The sequence below is a fragment of the Protopterus annectens genome, chromosome 10.part0 (assembly GCF_019279795.1).
Source record: "Protopterus annectens isolate FY-2018-M chromosome 10.part0, PAN1.0, whole genome shotgun sequence".
Taxonomy (NCBI): Eukaryota; Metazoa; Chordata; order Ceratodontiformes; family Protopteridae; genus Protopterus; species Protopterus annectens.
The window spans coordinates 1451456391-1451480437 of record NC_056744.1 but is presented as its reverse complement, the minus strand read 5'-3'; the positions used below and the strand labels follow the sequence as shown (position 1 = coordinate 1451480437).

Here is a 24047-nt window from a genome sequence, read left to right as displayed (position 1 = left end):
GTCAGAACTCTGTGTAAAAAAAATACACACTGCAAGAAATGCAGCAGCTATTAAGTCCCAAGGTGTACTGTTACTTCAAAATGAATTCTCAGCCTACCTTTGTCAGCATCAGTGCTGCATATATTAATTTAACAGTGCATCAGGTTTTCTAGTTCACATATGACCTTCTTTTCTTATAACTACCAAACTACAGTGTACAGTCAGTACTAGGTTTGCTTCTCTTTGGGAAGAACATGAACATACAACACACTTGAGACTGGTTTGAATGTGCTCTTGGGAATTTCACCATCTGCAAAACAATACAGGATGCCAAAAAATTATAATACTACCTTCCCTTGTTTAATTTTCACTTTTTAAAACCATGTAAGAATAGTCATTATAAGATGATAAAACAAAAAATATATCCATACTGCCTTGAAAAAAAAAAAAAGAAAGAAAGAAAGAAATTACCCAAAAACACATCAGCAAGATGTTTACGTATTTTTCAAAATCTTTGAAAAAGCACAGTTGTTTGAGTATGCTTACCATAAAAAGTAGACTTTTCGATAACAGGATCTGATCCCCACAGCCTGATCTACCCAAGAAGTTGGCACATGGCTGCAGTTTCATGCATCTTAAATATACGATTAAAATTCCAGGCAGGTTTAATTGTTTTTCAAGAGGAGTTATTCATATTGGGATGTGCTCTGGATGTCAAGACTTTTATATAGGAATGACTACAAGAGGTTTAGGAAAAAGAATTAAAGAGCATGTATATTCCATCAAAAGTAATGACAGTAACAACACGTTATTTAGACATTCGGGTAGTTGCAAAAAATAAAGAACATGCTTATTAGCAGTGTTGGAACAAGTCCCTGTAGATCTAAGAGGCAGAAATTATAAAAATCTGACTGAAACGAAAGAAACAGAATGGCAGATCAAGTTGGTCGCAGACCATTTTCCAGGGGTGAATGGGACTATTAATATAAAATGTTTTTTAAGTGATCAAAGGCTTGCTATTAAATAAAGGGTTAAATTAGATTTTAAAGGTGTTAATTTAAATTTAATTTTGAAAGTGATTGGTCAACGTTTGTATTTAAACACTGATTTTACATTTCTTTTTATTTCCTGATGAAGTCTATGTTTTGATGAAAGCAGTTATTAAACGTACTGCGCTAATTTGTTTTAGTGGCTCCTTTCTGTGTGCACTTGTGTTTTTTTATTTTTGGTGTTTTGTTTTACTACTTTTTGGGAACTGTATCCAATTTGTATTATTTTATTTTGATGAGATACACAACTGTGGAGTGTCCTAATTTTTGCTGGACAAAATTTTGTTATGTCAGCTATGAGGAGGACAGGGAAGTAGTGAACCTTTATCTACTTACAGCAGCCTGGACCATGAACCATCCAAGCTTACTAAATATTATTCCAGATTCTTTAGGTCCAGTGCTTTTGCAAACTGTATCATCCTCCTTTCCATCCGTCTTTAAAGTGGTATTAGTTACGCTCATCCTCAAGGAGTCTTTTTGTATCTGTTCACTCTGTTAAATGACCACTTCCACTCTTATTTTCCTTTTGTAGCGCAGTTATTGAGAGAGTGACATCTCATAACTGCCTAGACACATACGAGTTGGGTTTGAGATCTTCTTACTACACTGAGACAGCCATCTTAAGAGTGTCAATGACCTCTTGATGGTGGAGGATCAGAGGTGACAATATTCAGTCTCCTTCATCTCTCAGCTTCATTTGGCTCTGTGAATCATGGCATTGTTTATCAACCATCTGTGCACCTATTGTGATCTTACTTCAACAGTGTTTAGGTAGTTTATCTCTTAGCACCCGGGTCATTTTCGGTGAGTTATTTTGGGTATCAATTCATCCTTTAACAACTCTATCACATGTAGAGTGATGAAGGCCTTCTTCCTCCACTGCTATTATCAGTATATCTGCTCCTTTTAAAAAGTTTCAGTCAAGGTAAAGGTGTTTGGTACTACAGCTATACTGAAGGTATTCGGCTTTAGGTCTAATTTTCTGAGACATATCTCTGGTTTTACAACCCAAAAAGAATATCTGTTGGACATCTATCCTTGGGTGGCTTTAAGTAATATGAAATTCAACTCATCTAGGATTGAGGCGAGTCCTTCTTGGACTCCACTCCTTTATTCATCTTTTATGGTGACAATAGACTGGAGTTTTCCCCTTGCATGAAAAATCTGATGATTGATGAAACTTAAGAAACAGCTGTCAGTGGCTGTCAAGTCATCTTCTTATCATCTAAAAATATCACCTTCACTGATGCATTTCATTCCATCTTTGGATTTGCCACAGTGGTCCATCAACTAGTATTTTCCTGTCTAGATTATTGCAATTCACTTTACCTTAGGCTCACTTACTGGTGGTCACCTTACCCACCTTCAGTGACTGCAGAATTCCATGTTTATACCACGGATACTGTGACACTGTTTGACTACTTGTATGGCACCTCCCACACAGCTGTATCACAACTGAGTTGTGGGATCTGCAATAGTTTCCTGTTACAGAAAAGTCAATATTCAAGATCTTAAATTTAACTTTCAGGCCTACACAGTCCAGGTCCACTAATATGAAATACCTGTTACCCCAGTGCCATTTTGGACCACTCAGGTCATCAGTCTTTTCTAGGAATCAAATGAAAACCTTAAGTAGGCAATCTTTTTCTGATTGATTATATTCCTTGACCTGGGAATATAAGTTTGAGGCTTGAATTTGGAGGTCCCTTAAATACCATCTATACATGAACTGTGATCTCAGTCCAGATAGAGAGTCATTACTGTAATCCTCTATTTCTCTTTTTATTCTTAATCAGTTGTTGCACTATTTCATTGTAACCTCCTTTTCAGTCTGACTTGCTCCTTTTGTTGTTTTCAATCTACACTGTTTTAGTTATTAAACTCCAAATAAATTAAAGATTATCATAATGGGTGGTTATGCAATTAGCTAACCAATTGGAAAAGGACTGTTTAGCAGCTAGTTAATTCTAGTTTCCCCTCAGAAAGGACACAAACAGCTGATGAAATTGTCTCTGTTTAGACCATTCACTGTAGTACCTATGCTGTTTGTGTATATCCACAGTATGTAGCGTTCCTTCACTTTGTCCGCTGCTTAGGAAAGAATGCGCAATACAATGGATTGGTTACTAGAAATGCCAGAGACCATCTTAAGCATAAAAGAAAGATTTGTTCTTAAAGACACCATTTTCCATGTGTAAAGCAGTATAATATTCTTTATTAAACCTTGTAGTTCAAAAAGCTTGTTGGTTGATGTAACAGCACAAAGAAAATGGCATGTCAGACATCTGGAGTCTGCAGACCTGATGGTCTTTAAAGAAAGTGGAATTAGTTTTACAATAACAATTTCATATCTCAGCTAGAGCTACAGGGTGCATTAAAGACCTCAAGTGAAGGATGTCCATGAAGAGCAGTTTACTTCAATCTATAAAGGTAAAGGTAGAACAGACAGGTATACAGACAGAAATGGCTGACAAACATATTTTAAAAGAAGAGTAGACCAAACCAGCATCATATAACATAATGCGATACCACAGAATCCAAGGTACTGAACTGGAAGTTTGATCAATTGCTTTATTTTTCTATGAAAGAAAACAATCTGGTCATTTTAGAAAACAGATAACACTGTTGCAGGAAAAAAGATGTGTAGGAGGTATTAGCCTGAGATTTTTTAAGTTGCTAGGTTGAGCAGCCTGAGGTCCAGATGCAGAACTTTGTCTTCTGGTTGTATTAACAACTTGCCGCAGAGATGCTGTGTCACTGGTTGAGGCACCAACATCTCCTTTGCAAGGATTAATCATGGTTGTCTGGGCCAACAAGGAGGTAGGAGAGTGACATTTACCTTTTATCTTTTTACCTTCAGCAGTCACCTTTTCATTAGAGAGTGCGTGGAAATTTATAAAGTTAGACCCTCTGATACCAGTTGATAGAAAATGCAGTGGTCACTGTTACTTGGAAGACAGAGATCCTGAAGCAAAACAGGGAAGCTGGTATTTTAATAGAAAGATAAACAGATGTATTCCTGAATGACCCCACTTTTCTATTGGCTTGAAAAGTTTTTTCTGTCCAGTTTCCATTCATGACAGATTGTAATTTCTGTGTTCAAACTTCTGCCAGTGTATTTTACTTAAATAAAATGTAAACACCCTGCAGAATTAATTTAATCTGCATTTTCTGTTCCCAAGCTACCATGGATCTCACAGAAAGGATTAGAATGGATATTCTCGGGTTATTTCTACACAGTAATACTGTGCATTATCTGTGACAGCCAGCACAGGCTCTAGTTTCAGAATTGGCCTGAGAGCTATTAGTGTTAAATGAAAGGCCTTTGTTTTCATAAGGGTGTTGTGTTCTTTTCTTCTGGGCAGACGGCCTTGTCTCTTCACTTTTCAGCCTCTAGAGTTTCAGATTCAGTTTCAGGTTTAATAGATTTATTTATTTAAACTGGTTACAATAAATTTGTAAACAAAAATGATTAAAAAGATCACAAAATATTAAATAACACTAACTAAAGAGTCACAGTTAAATTTCTTAAATCCACAACTAAAACAAATTCTAAATCTCCAAGTGAAACAAGTGCAACAAACAGAACAAATAATATGAAAAAAACAGTATCTCTAAGTATCTGAGTGAATGAAGCTGTGTGCCAGGTACATAAGATGTTTATATGAAAGCTCAAGCATGTACCTGCAGCATGTAATAAAAAAAGAAAAAATGACCCATTTTATAAAACATACAATAAAGTAATAACAGCATTTAACTCTAGATTTGGTGTATGTCAAGTAATAACTTTAATGACACAATACTATATATATATATATATATATATATATATATATGAGCATGTAGCAGATAATCAGTTCACAAGTGCAGCATGAAGTCCATCATGGAGAAGAGAAAACCAGACTTCACATAAACAGAGACGTACTGGAAAATAACCAGCCTCAAAATAAGAGTAGGCACACTTTGTTTGCGGATGACAATGTGCAAATCACTCTATTAATATATTATAGGAGAGAACAGCTGGTCTTTAATGTACAAAGATAAACACCAGGATAGGTACTATAACATAAAATTATAACAGCTAATGAAAAACATACAGCATTGCAAATAGCTGATGACGTCTGCAGATAACTGGCCACGTCACAGGAGGCATGCCATAAGCATAATATGATGTTAGAATGTATAAGAAGATCAGTTGTTAAAGTATCAAATGCAAACCAAGTCCAGAACAGATATTAGAGCAGTAAAATAACAGTAAGCAGGTAAGATTTCCACAAGTAGTCCAACAATGTCACAGTATCAGTGGTATAAATATGATCAGAGATCACCAGGGGAAACAGTCAGAAATTCAACAAAATACAAGTCATTTGAAACATTGGGTCTTCAAATAAAGTCTAAAGAGCAATCAGGGGACCAAAACCTGGCAAACAGAGGCATGCAATCAAAAGGCTTCACTTCAGTAAAAAAAGGTTAAGAACAGATATGATCTAGTGGTTTCATCAGACACATCCAGCTTATTCAAATCAAAAAGATACACAAAACGTTAACAAGAAGAGAAAAAAAATTAAAGTGAGACATTTGGGCTAGGCAACCATCTGTAATCACCTTGCATAAAGAATATCACAGAAGTCTCACAGGGTTCAATCCCCTAAGCATAACTGGAAAAATAAATTGGGAGTTTCTAATATGGGACTTGGGGTAAAAAGAGAAGACTTTGAGTGAATCGTTATCTGCTGGTGCCACCACAGAAATTCTTACACCAGACATGGAGTCACTGTAAGAATATAATTTAAAGGTTGGGTACTCTGATTTTATAGGATCCTGAGGTAACACTGTACCTTCCTCATGTGTAACCTGATGTTGGATGTAATGAGGATACATGGAATAATATAACCAACATTGGTGAAAAATGTCCTTGCAGTCAAATGTTTCTGCTCTGAAATGTGTAGGAAAAAATCTGTGATCAATAGTAACCTATTCTGAGACAGAGAGATTATGGATGATCTGATGTGTAAAATAGCTCAGAGTAATCTTTTGGGCTGCGAATGTGGCTAGTCTGATTAATGATGAGTGAAAAGAAGCTCAAGCTCTAGAAGCATTACAGAGTCTTCAGTCCTACAGAATGTAAACCTTGAAAATAGCTGGCTTGAATCAGACAATTATCTAAATAACAGTGGGTATGCATTCCCATAAGCCTTAAGTAGACAAATACTGGGGTCAGGTATTTTGTTAGCATGCTGGGTGCAACATAAAGGCCAGATGGACAAGGAGATCAGCTACTGACGGTCCTCACAAATCTGAGATGGATCTGTGGTTGAGGATACATAGATGACCATCCTGCCTTTTCAGAATTGCAAAATAATCACCTTCCATCAAGAAAGGTAATAGCATCTACAGTGTCAACATCTCAAACATTTTTTGCTTCAAAAAACTTGTACAAGTTTGTACAATCTTGCATATTCCTCTAATGATCTTCTTTTTAGGATTAAACAAGAATCTTGAATAAAATTCCTTTTCTTATTCTGTAACTGGTGATGGCTATATATCTAGAATGTTCGGTAAATAGGTTCATAGGTATGTACTAGGCTAATGGCTCTGGAGCCTTTACAGTCCTAGCCCATAGAAGTACCCTGGCATTGTTCCACCCAAAGTTAGTTCCCAGTGCCTCTATCAAGTAGAGACCTGGAGTGATCCCTGGGGTGAACTTTCTATTTCCCATCCACTCATCAAGATTTCTCTTGAAGAGGGCCAGTGAGGTGCTCTGCTTGACATGCATGGGAAGTCTATTCCAGAGCATGGGCAGTCTCTGGGTTATGAACCTGTCCTTCCAGCATGTTCTGTTGATTGTGTAAGGCTGAGGTCTCTCATGTGGTGCAGAGGGATTGGGATTTCTTTAGCTGTAGCATTTCTAACAGAGCTGGGTCAGACATGGCTTTGTAAGTCAAGCAGAGATCACATCTCAGTAGATGATATAAGACAGAGAATAGCTGGAGTTTATTTGAGTCTGTCTGTGTAGGACATGTGTTTAAGGCCTAGGATCCTCTTCCTGAGGTACTTTTGTGGACTTTCCAGCTGTTGCATGTATCTAGTGAGGTACATGCCAAATGGGACATTATACTCAATGATGGGCCTAATGATGGAAGAGTAGAGAGAGAGAGAGAGATGATGACCTCTTTATTTCTGTATGCAAAACCCTTGGTAATGAGATGTGCCACATAAAAGGACTTTCTGAGCACAGTGGCAATGTGGTGGTCAAAGGAGAGGTTGCTGTCAACCTGTGTCCTCTAATCTCTTATAATGCCTTCAGTGTTCAGTTGGCTCCCATTGATGTGGTAATTAGTGGGAACTGAGTTTTTCCCAAAGGGGATGACGACACATTTTTTGGCAGTAAGCTTAAGGCTATGATTTCTATACCAGTCACTGGTCTCAGTGAGGCCTTTCTGTAGGATGTCTGCATCACTTAGGGAGTTAATAATGGTTCCCAGCTTGCATTCGTTTGTGAACTTGGTCAGCCAGGGTCCCTCTGTGTTGGCCTGGACTTCTGAGAGGTAGATGCCAAACAGGAGAGGACCCAGGACTGATCCCTGTGGGACTACACTTGTGACTGGTCATCATTCTGACTTGGAGTCTGCTACTTTCACACTGTGGATTCTGTCTGTGAACCAATTTGCAACCCAACTTGTGATATAGGGGTTGATGCCTAGTTTGGTGAGTTTATCAATAATTCCTGAGTGGGGAATGGTATCAAAGGCCTTGGTCAGATCGAGGTAGGCTGTATGAACTCCCTTGTCCTCATCCACAGCTCTGGTGACTAACTCAAAGAAGTCAACCAGGTTGAGCAGGCATGATCTACCTTTCACAAAACCAAATTACATGGTATCTATAGTTTGGAGATTCCCTATATCCTTGTTAATTAGGTCCATGATGATGCACTCCATAGTCTTACATATCAGACTCACCAGGCTAATGAGGCAAAAATTCCCAGGGTCTGTAGTTGCTCCCCCTTTATGGAGAGGGAGACTGTAGCAGTGTGCCATTCGGTAGAGACAAAGCCTGAGGTGAGGCTGTGATTGAACAGGGCACACAGATGTGGTGCCACTTCACTTTGTAGTTCATATAGAACACATCCAGGGATATTGTCTGGTTCCTTGGAAGCTGTATTCTTGGCCTTGGACAATGCAGCTTTAACCTGTGCTGCAGTAATGCTGGATACCCGGCATTCCTGCAGTATTGTGATTGGTCCTTTGGGGGGGACAGAGGGGTAAAGTTGCCAGTGAATCTGTCGGCCAGTATGTTGGCAATATCTGTTGGCTCAGTACAGGAGGTACCATTGTGCAGTAACTCAGAGCAAACCTAGGTGTTGCTGTGGAGATTCTTGCTATAGAAGGCTTTGTGATTGTTTTTAGTGTCTGCCGCAATTCTGCCTTCATAGCTGGCTTTAGAGGTTTTGATGAGGGATCTCAACTTTTTGTTGAGGCTAATAAGAGAGTTTTTCCAGTCTTGGGACTTCACTTTTTTCTGCAACAGTTTCTTCCTTCTGTTGTAGAGTTTATTAATGGCAGGGGACCACCAAATTGGCTTCCTTTTTTGTAGAAGAGCATCTTGGTTCTGTTGGCAAGGTTCAAAGGATACAACCACCACCATAACAGATACAAGCATGCAAAATCTGAAGGTAATGCTACTCAATGCTAGAAGTCTAAACCTCAAAATGCACACTCTCGAGACACTCCTAAAAATGGAGAACATTGATATCTGTGCAGTGACTGAGACCTGGTTCAAGACTCCAGAGAGCACCCCTGCAACACCAGGCTACAATTATTACCACACTTTTCTTCCAGAAAACCAAGACCGAAACACTAAAGGTGGAGGAGTGTCCATATTCACCAAGGATATTCACACCTCCAGGCTAGTTGCCCAACACAATGCATCTGAAATTCTCCAGGTGCAACTAACACTAGGTAAGACTGCAATCCAAATTGTAGCTTGCTACAGATCCCCCACCATACCCCAAGATTCTCACTACACCTTCCTAAACATACTGGAAAATATTAAGATACAACCAAACACCCTAATACTGGGTGATTTCAACTACCCTGCCATTAATTGGGAAAACTACTCAGGTACCAACTCCTTTTCCCAATGGTTCTTGGAACTTATAAATTCCAATGCCCTGGATCAACTAATCCATTGTCCCACCAGGGGCTCCAATATCCTAGACCTGGTCATTACCAACATGGGAGACAGATGCTCCACACCAGTGGTCACCCCCTCATTGGTCAGGTCTGACCATAAGCAAATCGCCCTTGACATCCACATCCCACCCCCACCCCCCAGTAAGGAAACCTCCATAAAAAACCTCTCCAAAGCCAACTTCATGATACTGAAGTCAGAAGTGACAAACTTCACAACACCCACGCAGACGGGATCTGGAAGTTCGACTGCAGAATCCTACACTAAGGCACTGTACGAGCACATCCACTCGTGCATGAATCGTGCCATCCCAAATAGAACCAAGATGATCTTCTCCAAAAAAAGGAAGCCAATCTGGTGGTCCCCTGCTATAAACAAACTATACAACAGAAGGAAGAAACTGTTGCAGAAAAGAGGAAAATCCCAGGATGCAAAAAACTCCCTCACCAGCCTCAGTAAGAAACTGAGATCCCTCATAAAATCCTCAAAAGCTAGTTATGAAAATAAAATTGCTAAAGATTCCAAAGACAACCACAAGGCATTCTATAGTTATGTCAAGAATCTAAATGGCAATGCTCAGATCTGCTCTGAGCTACAATAGAATGGCATTAAATATACTGATCCCAAGGATATTGCCAATATCTGGGCAGATCGATTTAGTGCCAACTTCACCCCCTCTCACCCCCTAAAGGGCCCATCTCAATACCAAAAGATTGCCAAATTCCGATAATCACAGCCACACAGGTAGAAACAGCACTCTCCAAAGCTAAGAATACAGCATCCATGGGACCAGATGACATCCCAGGCTGTGTACTACATGAACTACAAAATGAAATGGCACCCCACCTAAGTGTCCTGTTTAATCATAGCCTCACCTCAGGCTTCATGCCCACTGAGTGGTGCACAGCTACAGTTATCCCACTCCACAAGGGAGGATCCGCCTTGGATCCTGGGAACTACCGTCCCATCAGTCTGATAAGCCTGATCTGCAAGGGCATGGAATGCATTATCATGGAACTTATAAACAAAGACATTGGCAACCTTCAAACACTGGACCCCACCCAGTTTGGGTTTGTGAAGGGCCGATCTTGTCTCCTGAATCTGATTGACTTCTTCTAATCAGTCTCCAGAGCTGTGGACGAGGGTAAGGCGGTCCACACAGCCTATCTGGACCTCACCAAGGCCTTCGACACCCTCCCCCACTCTGGAATCATAGATAAACTTACTAAGCTGGGCATAAATCCCTACGTCACTCGATGGGTTCATAGGTTCATAGGTTCATACTAGGCTATCTGCCCTAGGGCATTTATAAGCCTAGCCAGAATGTGTTTGGCTTTCGCCACCCATTTTAAATTTATTTTGCTATGCCCTTTTCGGTTAGTATACTGTGCCTCTGTCTAACAGTGACACAGAAGTGATACCCGGGGTAAACCTATGATCTCCCATCCACTCATCAAGATTCCTCTTGAAGAGAGTCAATGAGGGACTCTGCCTAATCTGGACTGGGATTTTATTCCAGAGTGAAGGGAGCCTCTGGGTTATGAATCTGTCCCTCCAGCATGTCCTATTTATTTCAGTGCTGAGGTTCAAGTCTCTCGAGCGCGTAGCTCGATGGGATTTGGATTTTCTGAGGTGCAGCATGTCCATTAATTCCAGGTTGGACATGGCTTTATACGTCAGGCACAGATCGCCTCTGAACAGGCAGTATGCCACTGAGTAGAGCTGGAGTTTCTTTAACCGGGCAGCATATGGCATCTGTTTGAGCCCTTTGATCCTCTTGGCGAGGTACTTTTGGGGTCTTTCCAGTTGCTGCAGGTGTCTGGTAAGGTTGCCAACTGGCTTACTGACAGAACCCAGACTGTAAAAGTAGCAGACTCCGAATCCAGCTCCAGACAAGTGACAAGTGGAGTACCTCAGGGTTCAGTCCTGGGACCACTCTTGTTTGGCATCTACTTCTCTGAAGTACAAGCCAACACTAAGGGACTCTGGCTAACAAAGTTTGCAGATGACTGCAAACTGGGAGCCATTATAGAATCCCCAAATGATGTGGATATTCTACAAAAGGGCCTTACAGAAACAGATGCCTGGTGCCAGAGCCATGGGCTCAAGCTTAATGCCAAGAAATGTATAGTTATCCCCTTTGGAAAAAAACATGTACCCATGAATTACCACATAGGTGGCAGGACACTAAACATCGAAAGTGTGATGAGAGACTTAGGGACACAAGTGGACAGTGGTCTCACTTTCAATAACCACATCACTACAACAGTCAGGAAATCCTTCTATGTGGCACACCTCATCACTAAGGGCTTTTCATCCAGAAAAAAAGAGGTCATTGTCCCACTGTACTCATCCCTCATTAGACCCATTATAGAGTATAATGCCCCATTTGGTATGTACCTCACAAGACATCTGCAACAGCTGGAAAGGCCACAGAAATACCTCACTAAAAGAATCACAGGCCTAAAGCAGATGCCATATGCTGCCCGTCTAAAAAAACTGCAGCTATACTCTGTGGCATATCGTCTACTCAGAGGCGATCTCTGCTTAACATACAAGGCCATGTCAAACCCTGAGCTGTTGGACATGCTCCACTTAAAGAAATCCCAATCCCTCAGAGCCACACACTCCAGGGATCTAAACCTTATCATCACAATGAACAAAACATGCTGGAGGGATAGGTTCCTGACCCAGAGACTCCCCATACTCTGGAATAGACTGCCCATACATGTCAAGCAGAGCGCCTCATTGGCCCTCTTCAAAAGGAACCTTGATGGTTGGATGGGAGATAGGAAATTCACCCCTGGGATCATGTCAGTCGCCCTGCTAGACAGGGGCCCAGAGAAGTAAATATCGTGGGAAGAAATTTCCATGGAATTATTATGGCTAGGCTTGCATAAGCCTTAGGGCCGATAGCCTAGTACCAACCTATGAACTTAGTTCCATGCATTTATGTACATGTTTGTGCAGTGCACTGGTGTATGATTTGGCAGTCATGCATCTATTTTCCATTGACATGGTTGACATGAAGTTAGCCACCTCTGTTTTTAGGAGCCCAAAGTCAGCTTTGGAGAAGTTTTTCATGGTGTTTACCATTGCAGGGGATGTGGATTTCCATGGTGATTAGTTTGTGGTCAGATCTAACCAGGGAGGAATTGACTATTGGTGTACAGCAACAACTAACCATGTTTGTAATAACCAGGTCAAGGATGTTGCCTCCTCTAGTGGGGGTAAGAATGAGCTGGTCCAGGGTATTGGAACTGATGAATTCCAGGAAGCGTAGGGCCAGTGTATTGGTGCATGAGTAGTTTTCCCAGTTGATAGAGGGGTAGTTGAAGTCACCTAGTATGAGAGTGTTGGGTTGGACCCTAATAGTTTCCAGGGTTATTAGAAATGTTGAGTGAGAGTCTTGGGACATGGTTGGGGACCTATAGCAGGCTACGAACTGAATCACCATCTTACCCAGTGTTAGTTGTACCTGAAGTATCTCAGATGCGTTATGTTGGGCTACTAGTCTGGAGGTGTGCATATTGTTTATAACTATGGAGACACCACCACCTTTGGAGCTTCGGTCCATGTTCTGGGGCCGAAAGGTATGGAATGAGTTATAGCCTTGTAGCGCAGTGGTGCTTTCTGCTTCTTTAAACCAGGTCTCCGTTACAGCACAAATGTCAATGTTCTCCATTTTGAGGAGTGCTTCGAGCAAGTGAATCTTGAGATTTAGACTTCTAGCATTGAGCAGTATGACCTTCAGACTGCATTTATTTATAGCTGTTACGGTGGTAATTTAGTCTTTGGAACATCACCTACAAAAGGCACTATAGGGGTGGTAAGAGCCTTACCCAGTATTCGGAAACCCAGGGGTGACAGATGCAGACCATATCTGGCAAAGCATCGAGGTCTATCAATCATGTCATCTCAAACAGACAGATACTGGATCCCCTTAGAATGACACCAGAAACTTAGTCGATTAGTCGACAGAATCCTGAAGAAGTCTTAGTCATTGAGATGAAAGCACGCTCAATCTGTATGTTTTTATTTTGTGAATAAAAGTGTATTCGTTTACGCTCAGTGTGCCTAATTTTTGGAATATATCAAGTGGAGGACAGCCTTTATTGTACCATACAGCGGAGTTCGTTGCGATTTTTGTTCTTGGTTTATTTTATTGTTTTTTGCCAATAGTTGTTGACTCAGTAAAATTAAAGTTGCTCCTAAAAATAAGATGGGCTGTGGAAGCAAACAATGTTATCAAAACTGTAAAGGATAGACTATGCTCAGATTCAGTACTAGTATCATGACTTTTGTAAACCATTTCTAGTGTACACAGATGCTTCAGTGATGGGTCTGAGGTTGTGGTTTCACAGCTCTAGTGCAGGGAAGAATGTCCAGTTTGTTACTTGAGCTGTACATTAAACAGGGCTATGAAGAAATGTCACACAATTGAGAGGAAGTCTTCAGTAATAAAATGGTCCATCTCTTTACTTACATACTATTTATTTGGTAGATTGTTCACACTAGAAGCTGACCATGCCTCCCTCCTGTGTGTTCACAAACAATGAGATGGTAACACCAAACGTTCTTGGTGGCCCTTCTCACTTTACCCTTTTCATTTACATATAAAACATCAAGCTGGTTCAACCCACCATAATGTGAATGGCCTAGTGAGGACTTATAGGCTACCTCAATGGGCATGAAACCAATGGCTTCAAGCTGGAGGGTCGTTGGAACATAGATTAGTAATAAATATGTAAATAATGCTTGGGACACAAAAATGTGTAGAATATTGTTTCATTTGCATTTAATATGTGTTTTATTCAGGTGCAGCTGCTGCTTTAAGAAAAGACAAGAACCTGCTTGTTTTACTTAGAATAGGTTTGCTGAATGAGCATTTGGAGATGATATAAAAGAGAGGGCTGAGACGAGTCCAGGCAGAGTGCGCTTGCCCTTGATAAAGTGACCAGAACAGGGAACATAACCAACTGAAGTGAAGAACAATCATGGAAAAGAAACTGGAAAATACTCCTAGCAGGAAGAATTCAGAGGGAACTACGGTTAGAGACTGTTTCCCATCATATGAGACTGAAGTAAATGTACTGGTTACATGTTTTAATTAAAATCACAAGACTCTATTTTGTTTGGAAGAACCTGCTTTATTTACACTTGCATGTAAATAACCTGAACTATTTTTACAAAAAACAATGATCTCAGATGCATTCATTTTCCACAACTTGCTTAATAACACGAGTACCCGTGTTATCAGCTGTTTCTATCGGCTTAAATGTTTTCTTCACAAAGACTTCAGAGATGCCCTGAACTAAGTCACCTATTTGTTTTGTACTGCAGTGTACCATGTGACGCTGATAATGAACTGCCCCAATACTAAGATGTCATGAATGGGGTACTTTATAACCCCAAGCTCACTGCATTAAACTGACAAATAAGAAAATCCACTAGTCATATATATATATATATATATATATATATATATATATATATATATATACACACACACACACATACATACACACATATACATATATACAAAAATTTAAATAAATGGCTACTGTCTGTGGGAGTAAAAACACAAAAGAGACATTTTTTATAAATATTAAATAACACAATTTATATTAATGCTGGCTTGAAATACTATACTTACTCAATAAAAACAGCCACATAGCTGTGTAAATGGTCTTGTTGGGTAAAAATTATATTCTAAATTCCACTAAACAGCAAGCAGCAGGTGTTTCATCAGTGGGTCACTGCATAGTACTAAAGTTCATACATATTAATTTTGTCATCATAAGCACTTTACTTCTTCAACATTTTGCTTGAGCAGCTCTTGCCTTTTACTGTCAACTAGAAGGAAGCTCCCATGTCAGTCACGTGGACAAGATTAATTGACTTCCTGAAGTACTGGAAGTTATCCCCCAGACAGCAAGTAGAAGAGGTTACCTGGCCATTGAGAAAGGGGCAGAGTAGTAAGAATCTGGAATTTCTACTGCAACAAACACACTACAACCCATGCCTTTTAAGGGATCCTCATGAGCTGTCTTTTTTCCCAAATTAGTTTAGGATCAGAGTATTAAGAAATAAAGTTTTCTTGGACCTCTTCTGTATGGCTAGGCTTGTAAATATAAAACTGAACAAAGAGCTCTTACAAAACACTTTAAATGTCTTTTGTATTATATAAAAACAATCAGGCTTCTTTTGAACAGGTGGGTGTAAATTGGATATAAGGAGAGATCATTGTACAAATCATGAAATGATGAGACTGTACGAGAGATGACTACCAACATAGGTTTATCATTCTTCTGAACTCTGCAGGCTAGTTTGTATGGAAAAAAAAATATTTAGTGACATAGTTAAATGGTCTATCATAAAATGTAGATTCTCTCTCCCAGTGATATTCCAGCTGGGAAGAATCAGCTTAAAGGGAATATTCATTCTGGATTTAGTACCAAAGCCAAAAAAAGGAGAAATCTGCATTATAACCTGAGAAGAAGGAAAAACATATATGATGATTTTTTTTTTTTAAGAGAAGCAGTCACAAAAATGGAAGGTTTAGGAATAATTAATAAAGGGTAAATACCCTGTAGCAGCAATACAAATCAATACTGTGCAGATTTCTTATAATCACATGAAACCATAAAAGACAACTCAGATGTTCACAGGACTGATATTTCATCTACCATTTAGTATTGGTTCCAAGTATCAGGAGTCTACCCCCAATACATAAAAGTCAGTTCACGTTCAGGCATCTGTTCCACTGATGTCTGAACCCCTACAATTTCCCCATGATAAAATCGGTAATATCACCTACCGGTGGAACAGCAGAGGCCTGTTAAGTCACCAAAGCCAAAACTAGTAGAGTAGACTAACTTCCCACACTGGACCCTGATAAATGACATAGAAGGTGGAAACTTCCAGCACTGGCCACAATTTTAACAACCACTGCAAGCAGTGTTGAGACAATAAGGTGGTCAGGAGTATAGGGGAAAACAGCCATTTTTACCTTGCAGTGTGGGAGAAGTGAACCTCAGCTCTAACAATTTCACCCTGTACATTCAGTCTTTTCTTTCCTGATCAGTGCAACTACCCCTTTATAGTTTCCTCAGAAGACTCCATCTTTTTAATTTCTTTTATATAGACTCCCTGCATTCCCTTTTTACATTTTTTTTTCACAACTTTCCTATTAGAATATGGAGACATAACAATAGTAAAAAGTAACTAGTGTGTTGTGCTTTAAAAAGGCTTTTTGCAAATTCCAAGCTCTCCTGGCTAGCGTCTTCTGATTAAAAAAGCACACTTACTGTATTTCTCCACAAATAAGACCTAACCAGAGAATAAGGCCTAACTTGGTTTTCCAGGGTGGTCATGATATAAGCCCTACCCCAAAAATAAGCCCCAGTTAAGACTGTCAACAACACGCGATGGATGTGTTGAATTATAAAATAATAATATTATTGACACCTGTTGACTGAGGTTATCGAAGTCTGCTCACCATTTTTGGATCATTCGGACACCCAACTTCTTCTCTTTGCAGAAAGTCGTAAGATTCTTTCCTCAGGATTCCTCCACAATTCTTACTGTAACCCTGATCCTCACTCACATTTGACCTTTCAGATCCTTGGCCCATAAACACTGGCAAGTGCACTTTGATTGATTAAAGTACAGACAATGCACGTAAAATTTGCACACTTGATAACGAACAGGTGTGGTTGTGTCTTCTTAACTGTCACCATTTTTGTTGCCACTCCTGTCTCGTAAGTCTTCAATTAACCCCCCAGGCAAGATAAGTGCAAAAAGAAAGAGCTATTCCGTCAAGTACAAGAAAGGAATTGTGGAGGACTCCTGGGGAAAGAATCTGATGGCTTTCTGCAAAGAAAAGAAGTTGGATCTCCAAATGGTCCAAAAATGGCGAGCAGAGTATGATAACCTCAGTCAACAGGTGGAGGAGGGAAATGCTAAGAAGTGCAAGTGTAGATCAGGTCGGCAACCATTATTTCCTGAGATGGAAGACATCATCTGTGACTGGATTAACAGGAGAGCAAAGGCTTTGGTTGTGCGTAGGGCTGATATTCAAGCATTTGCCCTTTCAATGGCGCCACAGTTAGAAATATCCCCAGAGGAATTCAAAGCATCACAACATTGGCTGGATGGCTTCCTTCAGCGATATAAACTGTCTCTAAGAAGATCGACAACACTGTTCAAGCTGGAAGATACTGAAATTATTAAACGTGCACTTGCATTCAAGTCCTTTGTTAATGGCATCAACTTTTCTAAATACCAACTCTCCAACATGATTGCTATGGATGAAAGTGCAGTGTTTATGGGTCAAGGATCTCAAACAACAATTGATCAAAGGGGTGCCTTATCAATCTACATTCCCTCCACTAGTTACGAAAGTGCACGTGTTACCTGTATTTTCGCAGTTCATCTAGATGGAAACAAAACCCCACCTCTAATCATTAGTAAGGGCAAGAAAGATAAGATTTAATATGTTTTAGGCATTTACATTCTTGAAACCAAAAAAGCCTGGTGCACACAAGCAGTTATAAGGACGTGGGTCGATGTAATACTGCCACTTGTTTTGCGAGGTGGCGAAAGAGGTCTGCTAGTCTGGGATTTAGCCAGCACTCACCACGCTAAAGACATGAACAACTTCCTTGCACAGAGAAGAATAGATCGAATAATGATTCCTTCAGGAATGGCTGCCTATCTCCAGACTCTTGCTATTGCAATAAACAAGCCATTCAAGGACCATTTGCACATGGAACTCAATGACGACGTTAAAAATAGAATGGAGAGAAAACAGTGTGGAAACTTTGTGAAGCCTAGCCTGCAAGAGGTCATGTCTTGGGTGAAGAATTTATGGGATAAAATCACTGACAGCTGTGTTGCCAATGCACTACGAGCAGGCTACATGGACAAGCAGTGCTCATTTAAGGACAGCTCTATTGCTGGGCATGACAGATTGGGGCCAATGATTCTACAGGAAATAGAGCTGCAAGAAATTCAGGTTGGAATTTGGGGATTGGAGACTTATGACAATGTTCCAGAAGAAGATGACATGACTGTATTTGAATAACTTTTCCATTATTGGGGCAACAGAATGGATTGCTTCGGCTTTCAGCTGCCAGCAAGCTCTTGTCAGTTTTTTTGACTTTATTGTATTAAGGTAATGTTTCATTATCAAGGGGTAATTACAAAGTAAGGCCACTAGTTCCCAGACTTCATTTTTATAACTTTCCATCATTCTTCTCTTACAGTTTGGGTAAGGAATAAAGAAAACATCACCACTCAAAAAGTAGAAGTTATTCACCTGTTTTATTCCCCTCCTCCAATACATATATACTGAGATTTTTCTGCACTTTCTGTTAAGCATGAAATGTTGCAGTGTGACAGCCAAGGTGTAGATATTCTGATGTTGAAATGTTTGTTGCACTGTTTATGTAGAATTCTCACACAACTGTTAACGCCTATAATGGAAAAGTACCAAATAAATGTCAATTTGTGTACATGAATAAATGTCGATTTTTCTACATGAATAAATGAATAAATGTAGATTGCTGTGTGTGTGTGTGGGGGGGGGTAAGTAAAGCATCCCCTGATAATAAGCCCTAATGCGTATTTCGGCCGGGGGGGGGGGAGTATAAGATTTGGTCATATTTTTGGGGAAATCCTGTATCAGTATGAATTTTCTGGTGTTGATGGTCACAAGGGGACTTGTTAGTAGCATGCATTAATACGTGTTAGTATTTGTTTGGTGGTAATTAATTGGGTGAAAAAACAGTTCAGAAAGGTTAAAAAAAATAACAAAAAATAACTAAGCAAGTAAAATGAAAGTTTGACTATAGTATTAGCCAGTCTGTACTAATGACCAGTGATTTCAGTCTTGGGGGGGGGGTCAACAATTCACCTGAGATGGCAGAAAAAAAAACGAGGCAGCAGTGCGCTCTGTTTTATAGCTGGGCCTCATCTTAATGACCACAGTGTGATACCAATGTCTTCTGCAGCTGTTTGTAAATATCAGGCAGGAAAACTAACATATACCTGCGAGTAACGTGGCCTCCGAAAGATATGCATGAACGAGCGTGCCTTCACTGAAGGTTGGGCGTCGGGCTGGCAACTCGGCACCATAAAAATCAACTGCCAATCATTAGTGGACCGGGGTTCCGCTGTGGCGACCCCTAACCGAGAAAAGCCGAAAAGACAAACAACAACAACCTGTAAGTAACTCACTATCCTGTTTCTCACAATTCCCGCAGCTGCACAATCTCGCTTAATATCAATATAACAAAAACTGTTAAGTGCCATCATTACTACCTACAATCAATCAATCAATCAATAAATACATAAACAATAATACATTACACCTCGGAAGATTATGTCTCCATCTATCAATTCTGAAATTGGTGTCCAAAATAATAAGGGACAAATCAAAATCAAAGACCGGTTTTACCTAGTGTGTTATTATTCAGTTAGACAACATTCTAAATAATAAATAAGATTTGTATAAGTATTAGTGTTTTATTAGGATGGCGCAGTGGTTGCGTTGTCGCTTCATAGCAAAATGTTCTCTGGTTCGATTTTCGGCTGGGGTATCCTCTGTTTAGAGTCTGTATGTTCTCCCTATGTTTCGGTGGGCTTCTTCTGTGTACTCCGTTTTCCTCCCACGTTACAAAGACAAGCGACTAGAGGGTTACTGCCATATATATATATATATATATATATATATATATATAATAAAATTTGCTGTGTCAAGCAAACAAAGTAATTAATTACTCACACAGTTTTGAACCAGAATAGGGGAGAAGTAACAACTATATACTGAGGTGGTAATATAGCTAAAATATGCATTAGTGGGTAGCAGCGTTGATTTTATTGCTTGGGCGACACCTTCTCTCCCAACATTTTTTGTTCTCCCGTCCAAACTGAAAAAGCTGATGAAACGCTGTCATTTCGCCTACCTCGACCAAAGTCGGTGCAGTTCTTGGTGTGATTTAGAAGCATCGTTTTAAAGAAGAAACACTCGTTTGGCCGAACATAAAATTTACCTGTGTGAGGTAAAAATAAAGAAATAAGGCAACCACCAGGATCCACAAAGTTATTTACACTTCTTTGATGAAGTTTTGCACCTGCAAACTTGTTAAACCTGCAAAATAGTGGTCTACAAATTATCTTAAAACCCAAAGGGGGATCCCAATATAAGAGCTTCATCAGAACCTCTGAAGAAGGTGAATTAAACTTTTTTCCCGCTGTTCTGAAAAATACATTATTTTTTTTAAACCATACACGCTATTGCTTTAACAACAATGGAAACCGAAAGGTAGTTTAAACGTTTTGTTACTGCACCTGTGTACTTAATCATTCAGCAAGAGCATCAAATTTACCTCACAGGATGCCATTAACTTTACAAAATACGTCTTACCTCCATCGTCAAAGTCTTCTCTGAAATACACAATTGGTTCTCCGAAGACCAGGTGCAAGAACGCTGCCAGCAGTAGCAAAATCATGGCAAACTTTTTTTCGTCAGAGAAAAAACAGACAAAGAAAATAAACACTGTTAACTCAAATAAAACTATACCGTAAAGAAACAAGTTGGAAAAGGTGGCGAACTGAGCTTTCGGACTGGTACCCAGGATCCAAGGATGCTCACCTTCTAGTTGGCTGCCTTAGATTGGCTGAAGGGTATCCCAGCAACAGCCAATCCCTGCAAACCACGGATTCAGCTAAACAAGTTTAATAGAAGATGGGGCTCAGGTGAGGCGCTTTTGAAATAGAAGTACGAATTGCAAGGAAAGTAAGGATACCAACTCACGCCACCAAAGTCATAGTAGTTGATTTACACGCACATTTTAGAGAATAAATCAGCTGAAAATAAAGCATTTACTGATGCGATAAAAAAACTTATGCTAGCTGAATTTCTAACAGTGTTAATGAGTGTAATTCATTAAGCAACTTATTAAATTTCCCGTGTGTGTGTGTGTGTGTGTGGGCGTGTGTGCGTGTGTGTCTGTGTGTTGTATGATGAAATATTGTTTGAATCAGGTAAGGACCTGGCCCCAAGCTGTTTAAGTCAGTCTTTTTTAATTAGATGCTTGCATTTTTTTCAATTAAGGTAGATATTAATAACGTGATGCTCAAGCAACCTTCAGTGGAGATACGCGATAATTCTTAAACTTTATCCCATGTATTTGAAAAAAGTATTAACAGTGTACCGAAATTAGTACCAAACTCACAAATGTGAGATTTCAGATGGTGTAGTGTTTGTTTTTGTCATCAGTAATTTGCACAGTTGTAGCAGTTGTAAGAAAGGCATGGACCCTCAATCTACATTTAATCAGATGTTAAGAACGCAGTCCCTAGCTATCTTTAATGGTGCCAGTCACACATCTGTGAAACTCACAAAAAAGAAAAGAATCAAAGTTGTGTGTGTGTGTGTGTGTGTGTGTGTGTGTGTGTGTGTGCGCGCGCGCGCACAAGAGAGAGAGAGAGAGGAGGAGAGAGAGAGAGAGATTATAACAATACAGCACTAAATTGTACAGATGAATTGCTTATTTATTTGTTTTCTTGTTTGTTAACTGGGTAGATTGGTTGGTTGACTGACCCTTTTCTTTGAGCAGAATGAAAAATTGCAAATAATCAAGATAGTGATATAAATTGGATATTGAATAGCAAAATGGTTGGAGAAACAAAGTAGCAATAGAAAAGGAATATACAAACATTCAATGTAAAAATGTGTTCTTATATTTTTTATATATTTACAGTTGCTATATACATAACATTTGCTTGCAGTTTATGTATAGATGTGCACACATGAGTTTTTCAATTTGTATGAGCTGATTTATGATTGAGTAGTAAGATAGGAAATTTGAGGTCTTATCTATTTCATGTGCTGTAGTTTATAAGATGCACGTTTAACTGTGTTTTTAAAGATCTGACAATGGTTTCATTTCTTTTTTTTTTTAAACAAGTTTATTGTTTTTAACATACAAAATAAATATCATAACAATTTTATACAAGCAATTAAAATAGAAATAGTTATAACATTCAATAAAATTACCAAAGTATTTACAGAGACATCCACTACAAATCAAATCAAACTGATTAAACTATAATGTCATACTATTGAGACTAAGATTTTTTAACAGGTTTTGTAAAGTATCCCATATAATATAATAAGATGTTTTTCTAGTAGTTCTTGATTTTATTGTCATCAATTCCATATGACACACTTCAGTCATAACATTTTTAAATTCATTAAATGAAGGAGGGGTATCTGAAATCCAATTTCTAGTTATTATTTTTCTAGCCACTGCTAGAATAGACCATAATAAGGGAAGTTTAACTTTTTTAACACTTTTAGGAACAGGTGTGCTAAATAATATAAGTGATTTAGAAACAATGAAATTATCTGTGAAAAGGGCCTGCAAAAAATCATTGATTAACTTCCAATATTCCTTCAATTTTATACAGTCATAAAACATATGTGCCCAATCAGCATTTATTTCTACATTACATCTTTTACATAAGTTGTCTTTATTATTTATTTTATTCATCATTAAAGGTGTATAGAAGGATCTATGTAAAAATTTCCAAGTAAAAAGTCTCCAATTAATGGAAGAAGTAGTTTTATAAGCAGATTCCAATATATATTGTTTATCTTGTTGTTTTGGTGATTCACCATTAATGGAAATGAAATAATTCCAATAGGTATCTGAACTGTATTGAGTTTCTTCTCTGATAATTTTATGTATGTATGAGAGCTTACCTTTATCAGAAACTCTGTGTTGTAAATTTAATATCAAGTAATCAATCAGTATTGGAACAGATTCTTTAACTGTTAAAGACATTAAATCAATTTTATTAATAAGATGTTGTCTAAAAGTCTGAATTTCTAACCAACATGTTTCTCTCAAATCAAATTATTGCTTTAAGAAGTCTAAATTTTTTACTTTATTATTAGACAGCAACTGATACCAATATTTTAGATCATTCTCTGTGACTAAAAGAGTTCTTTTAGAGGTGGTTGACAAAAGCATACCTTGTGTATACATTATAGGGAATAGAATAAAATTCCATTCCTTATACTTAGGATGCATGAATATAAAATTACAATAACTGATAGTAATGTTTAATGGGTAACTAACTATATATTTTGGTGTAATGGATGAAGTACAAAATTCTTTTAGTAACCATAACATGGGGTTATTTACAATAATATTTTTATGTATTAAAGAGATTTTCATGAAGTGAATACTAATTAGTTCCCAGTAATCTTTCCATCTTGCAACATATGACTGATCTATTAACAAAGTAATAACTTTTATAATAGAAGAGATAGTATATAAATTAAAGTCTGGAAATGAAATCCCCCTTGAGACCAGCTATTAGTATGTTTCTTTAATGCAATCCTAGGTCTATTAGGTGCCCATAAGAAATTTAACATTAGTGAATTCAATTTCTTAATAATTATTTTTGTAGGTGGGAGTATTATTGATTGTATTAAGTATAATATCTTAGGGAATACTATCATTTTAATAATTGTGAGTCTCTCTTCCATGGTAAAAAAAACATATTGTTCCAGCTATTGAAAAGATTTTGTATATTAAGAAGACAGGTACTATAATTATTATGTATAATAGATTTGATATCTTTAGTTAATATTATACCTAAGTAAGTTATCTGACCTGAGTTGGGTATATATTTGTTAAAATCATTAATGAGGACATTTTTTCGTGTGTATATTGGTAATATTTTAGTTTTTTCTTCATTGAATATTAAACCAGAGATATTTTTAAAATCCATCATTTTATCAAATAAGGA

The 24047-nt window shown here is 38.5% G+C and overlaps 1 protein-coding gene across 1 annotated transcript in view; it reads right to left on the bottom strand.

The window, feature by feature from the left end:
• Window positions 1–20857, bottom strand: part of LOC122813646 (calreticulin-like) — a 218447-nt gene extending 197590 nt beyond the window's left edge. Inside the window, exon 1 of the mRNA XM_044086080.1 lies at window positions 20650–20857. Within this exon, the coding sequence (XP_043942015.1) occupies window positions 20650–20734 (85 nt within the window). The 5' untranslated portion in view covers window positions 20735–20857. The remainder of the gene's footprint in view (window positions 1–20649) is intronic.
• Window positions 20858–24047: the final 3190 nt, after the last annotated feature.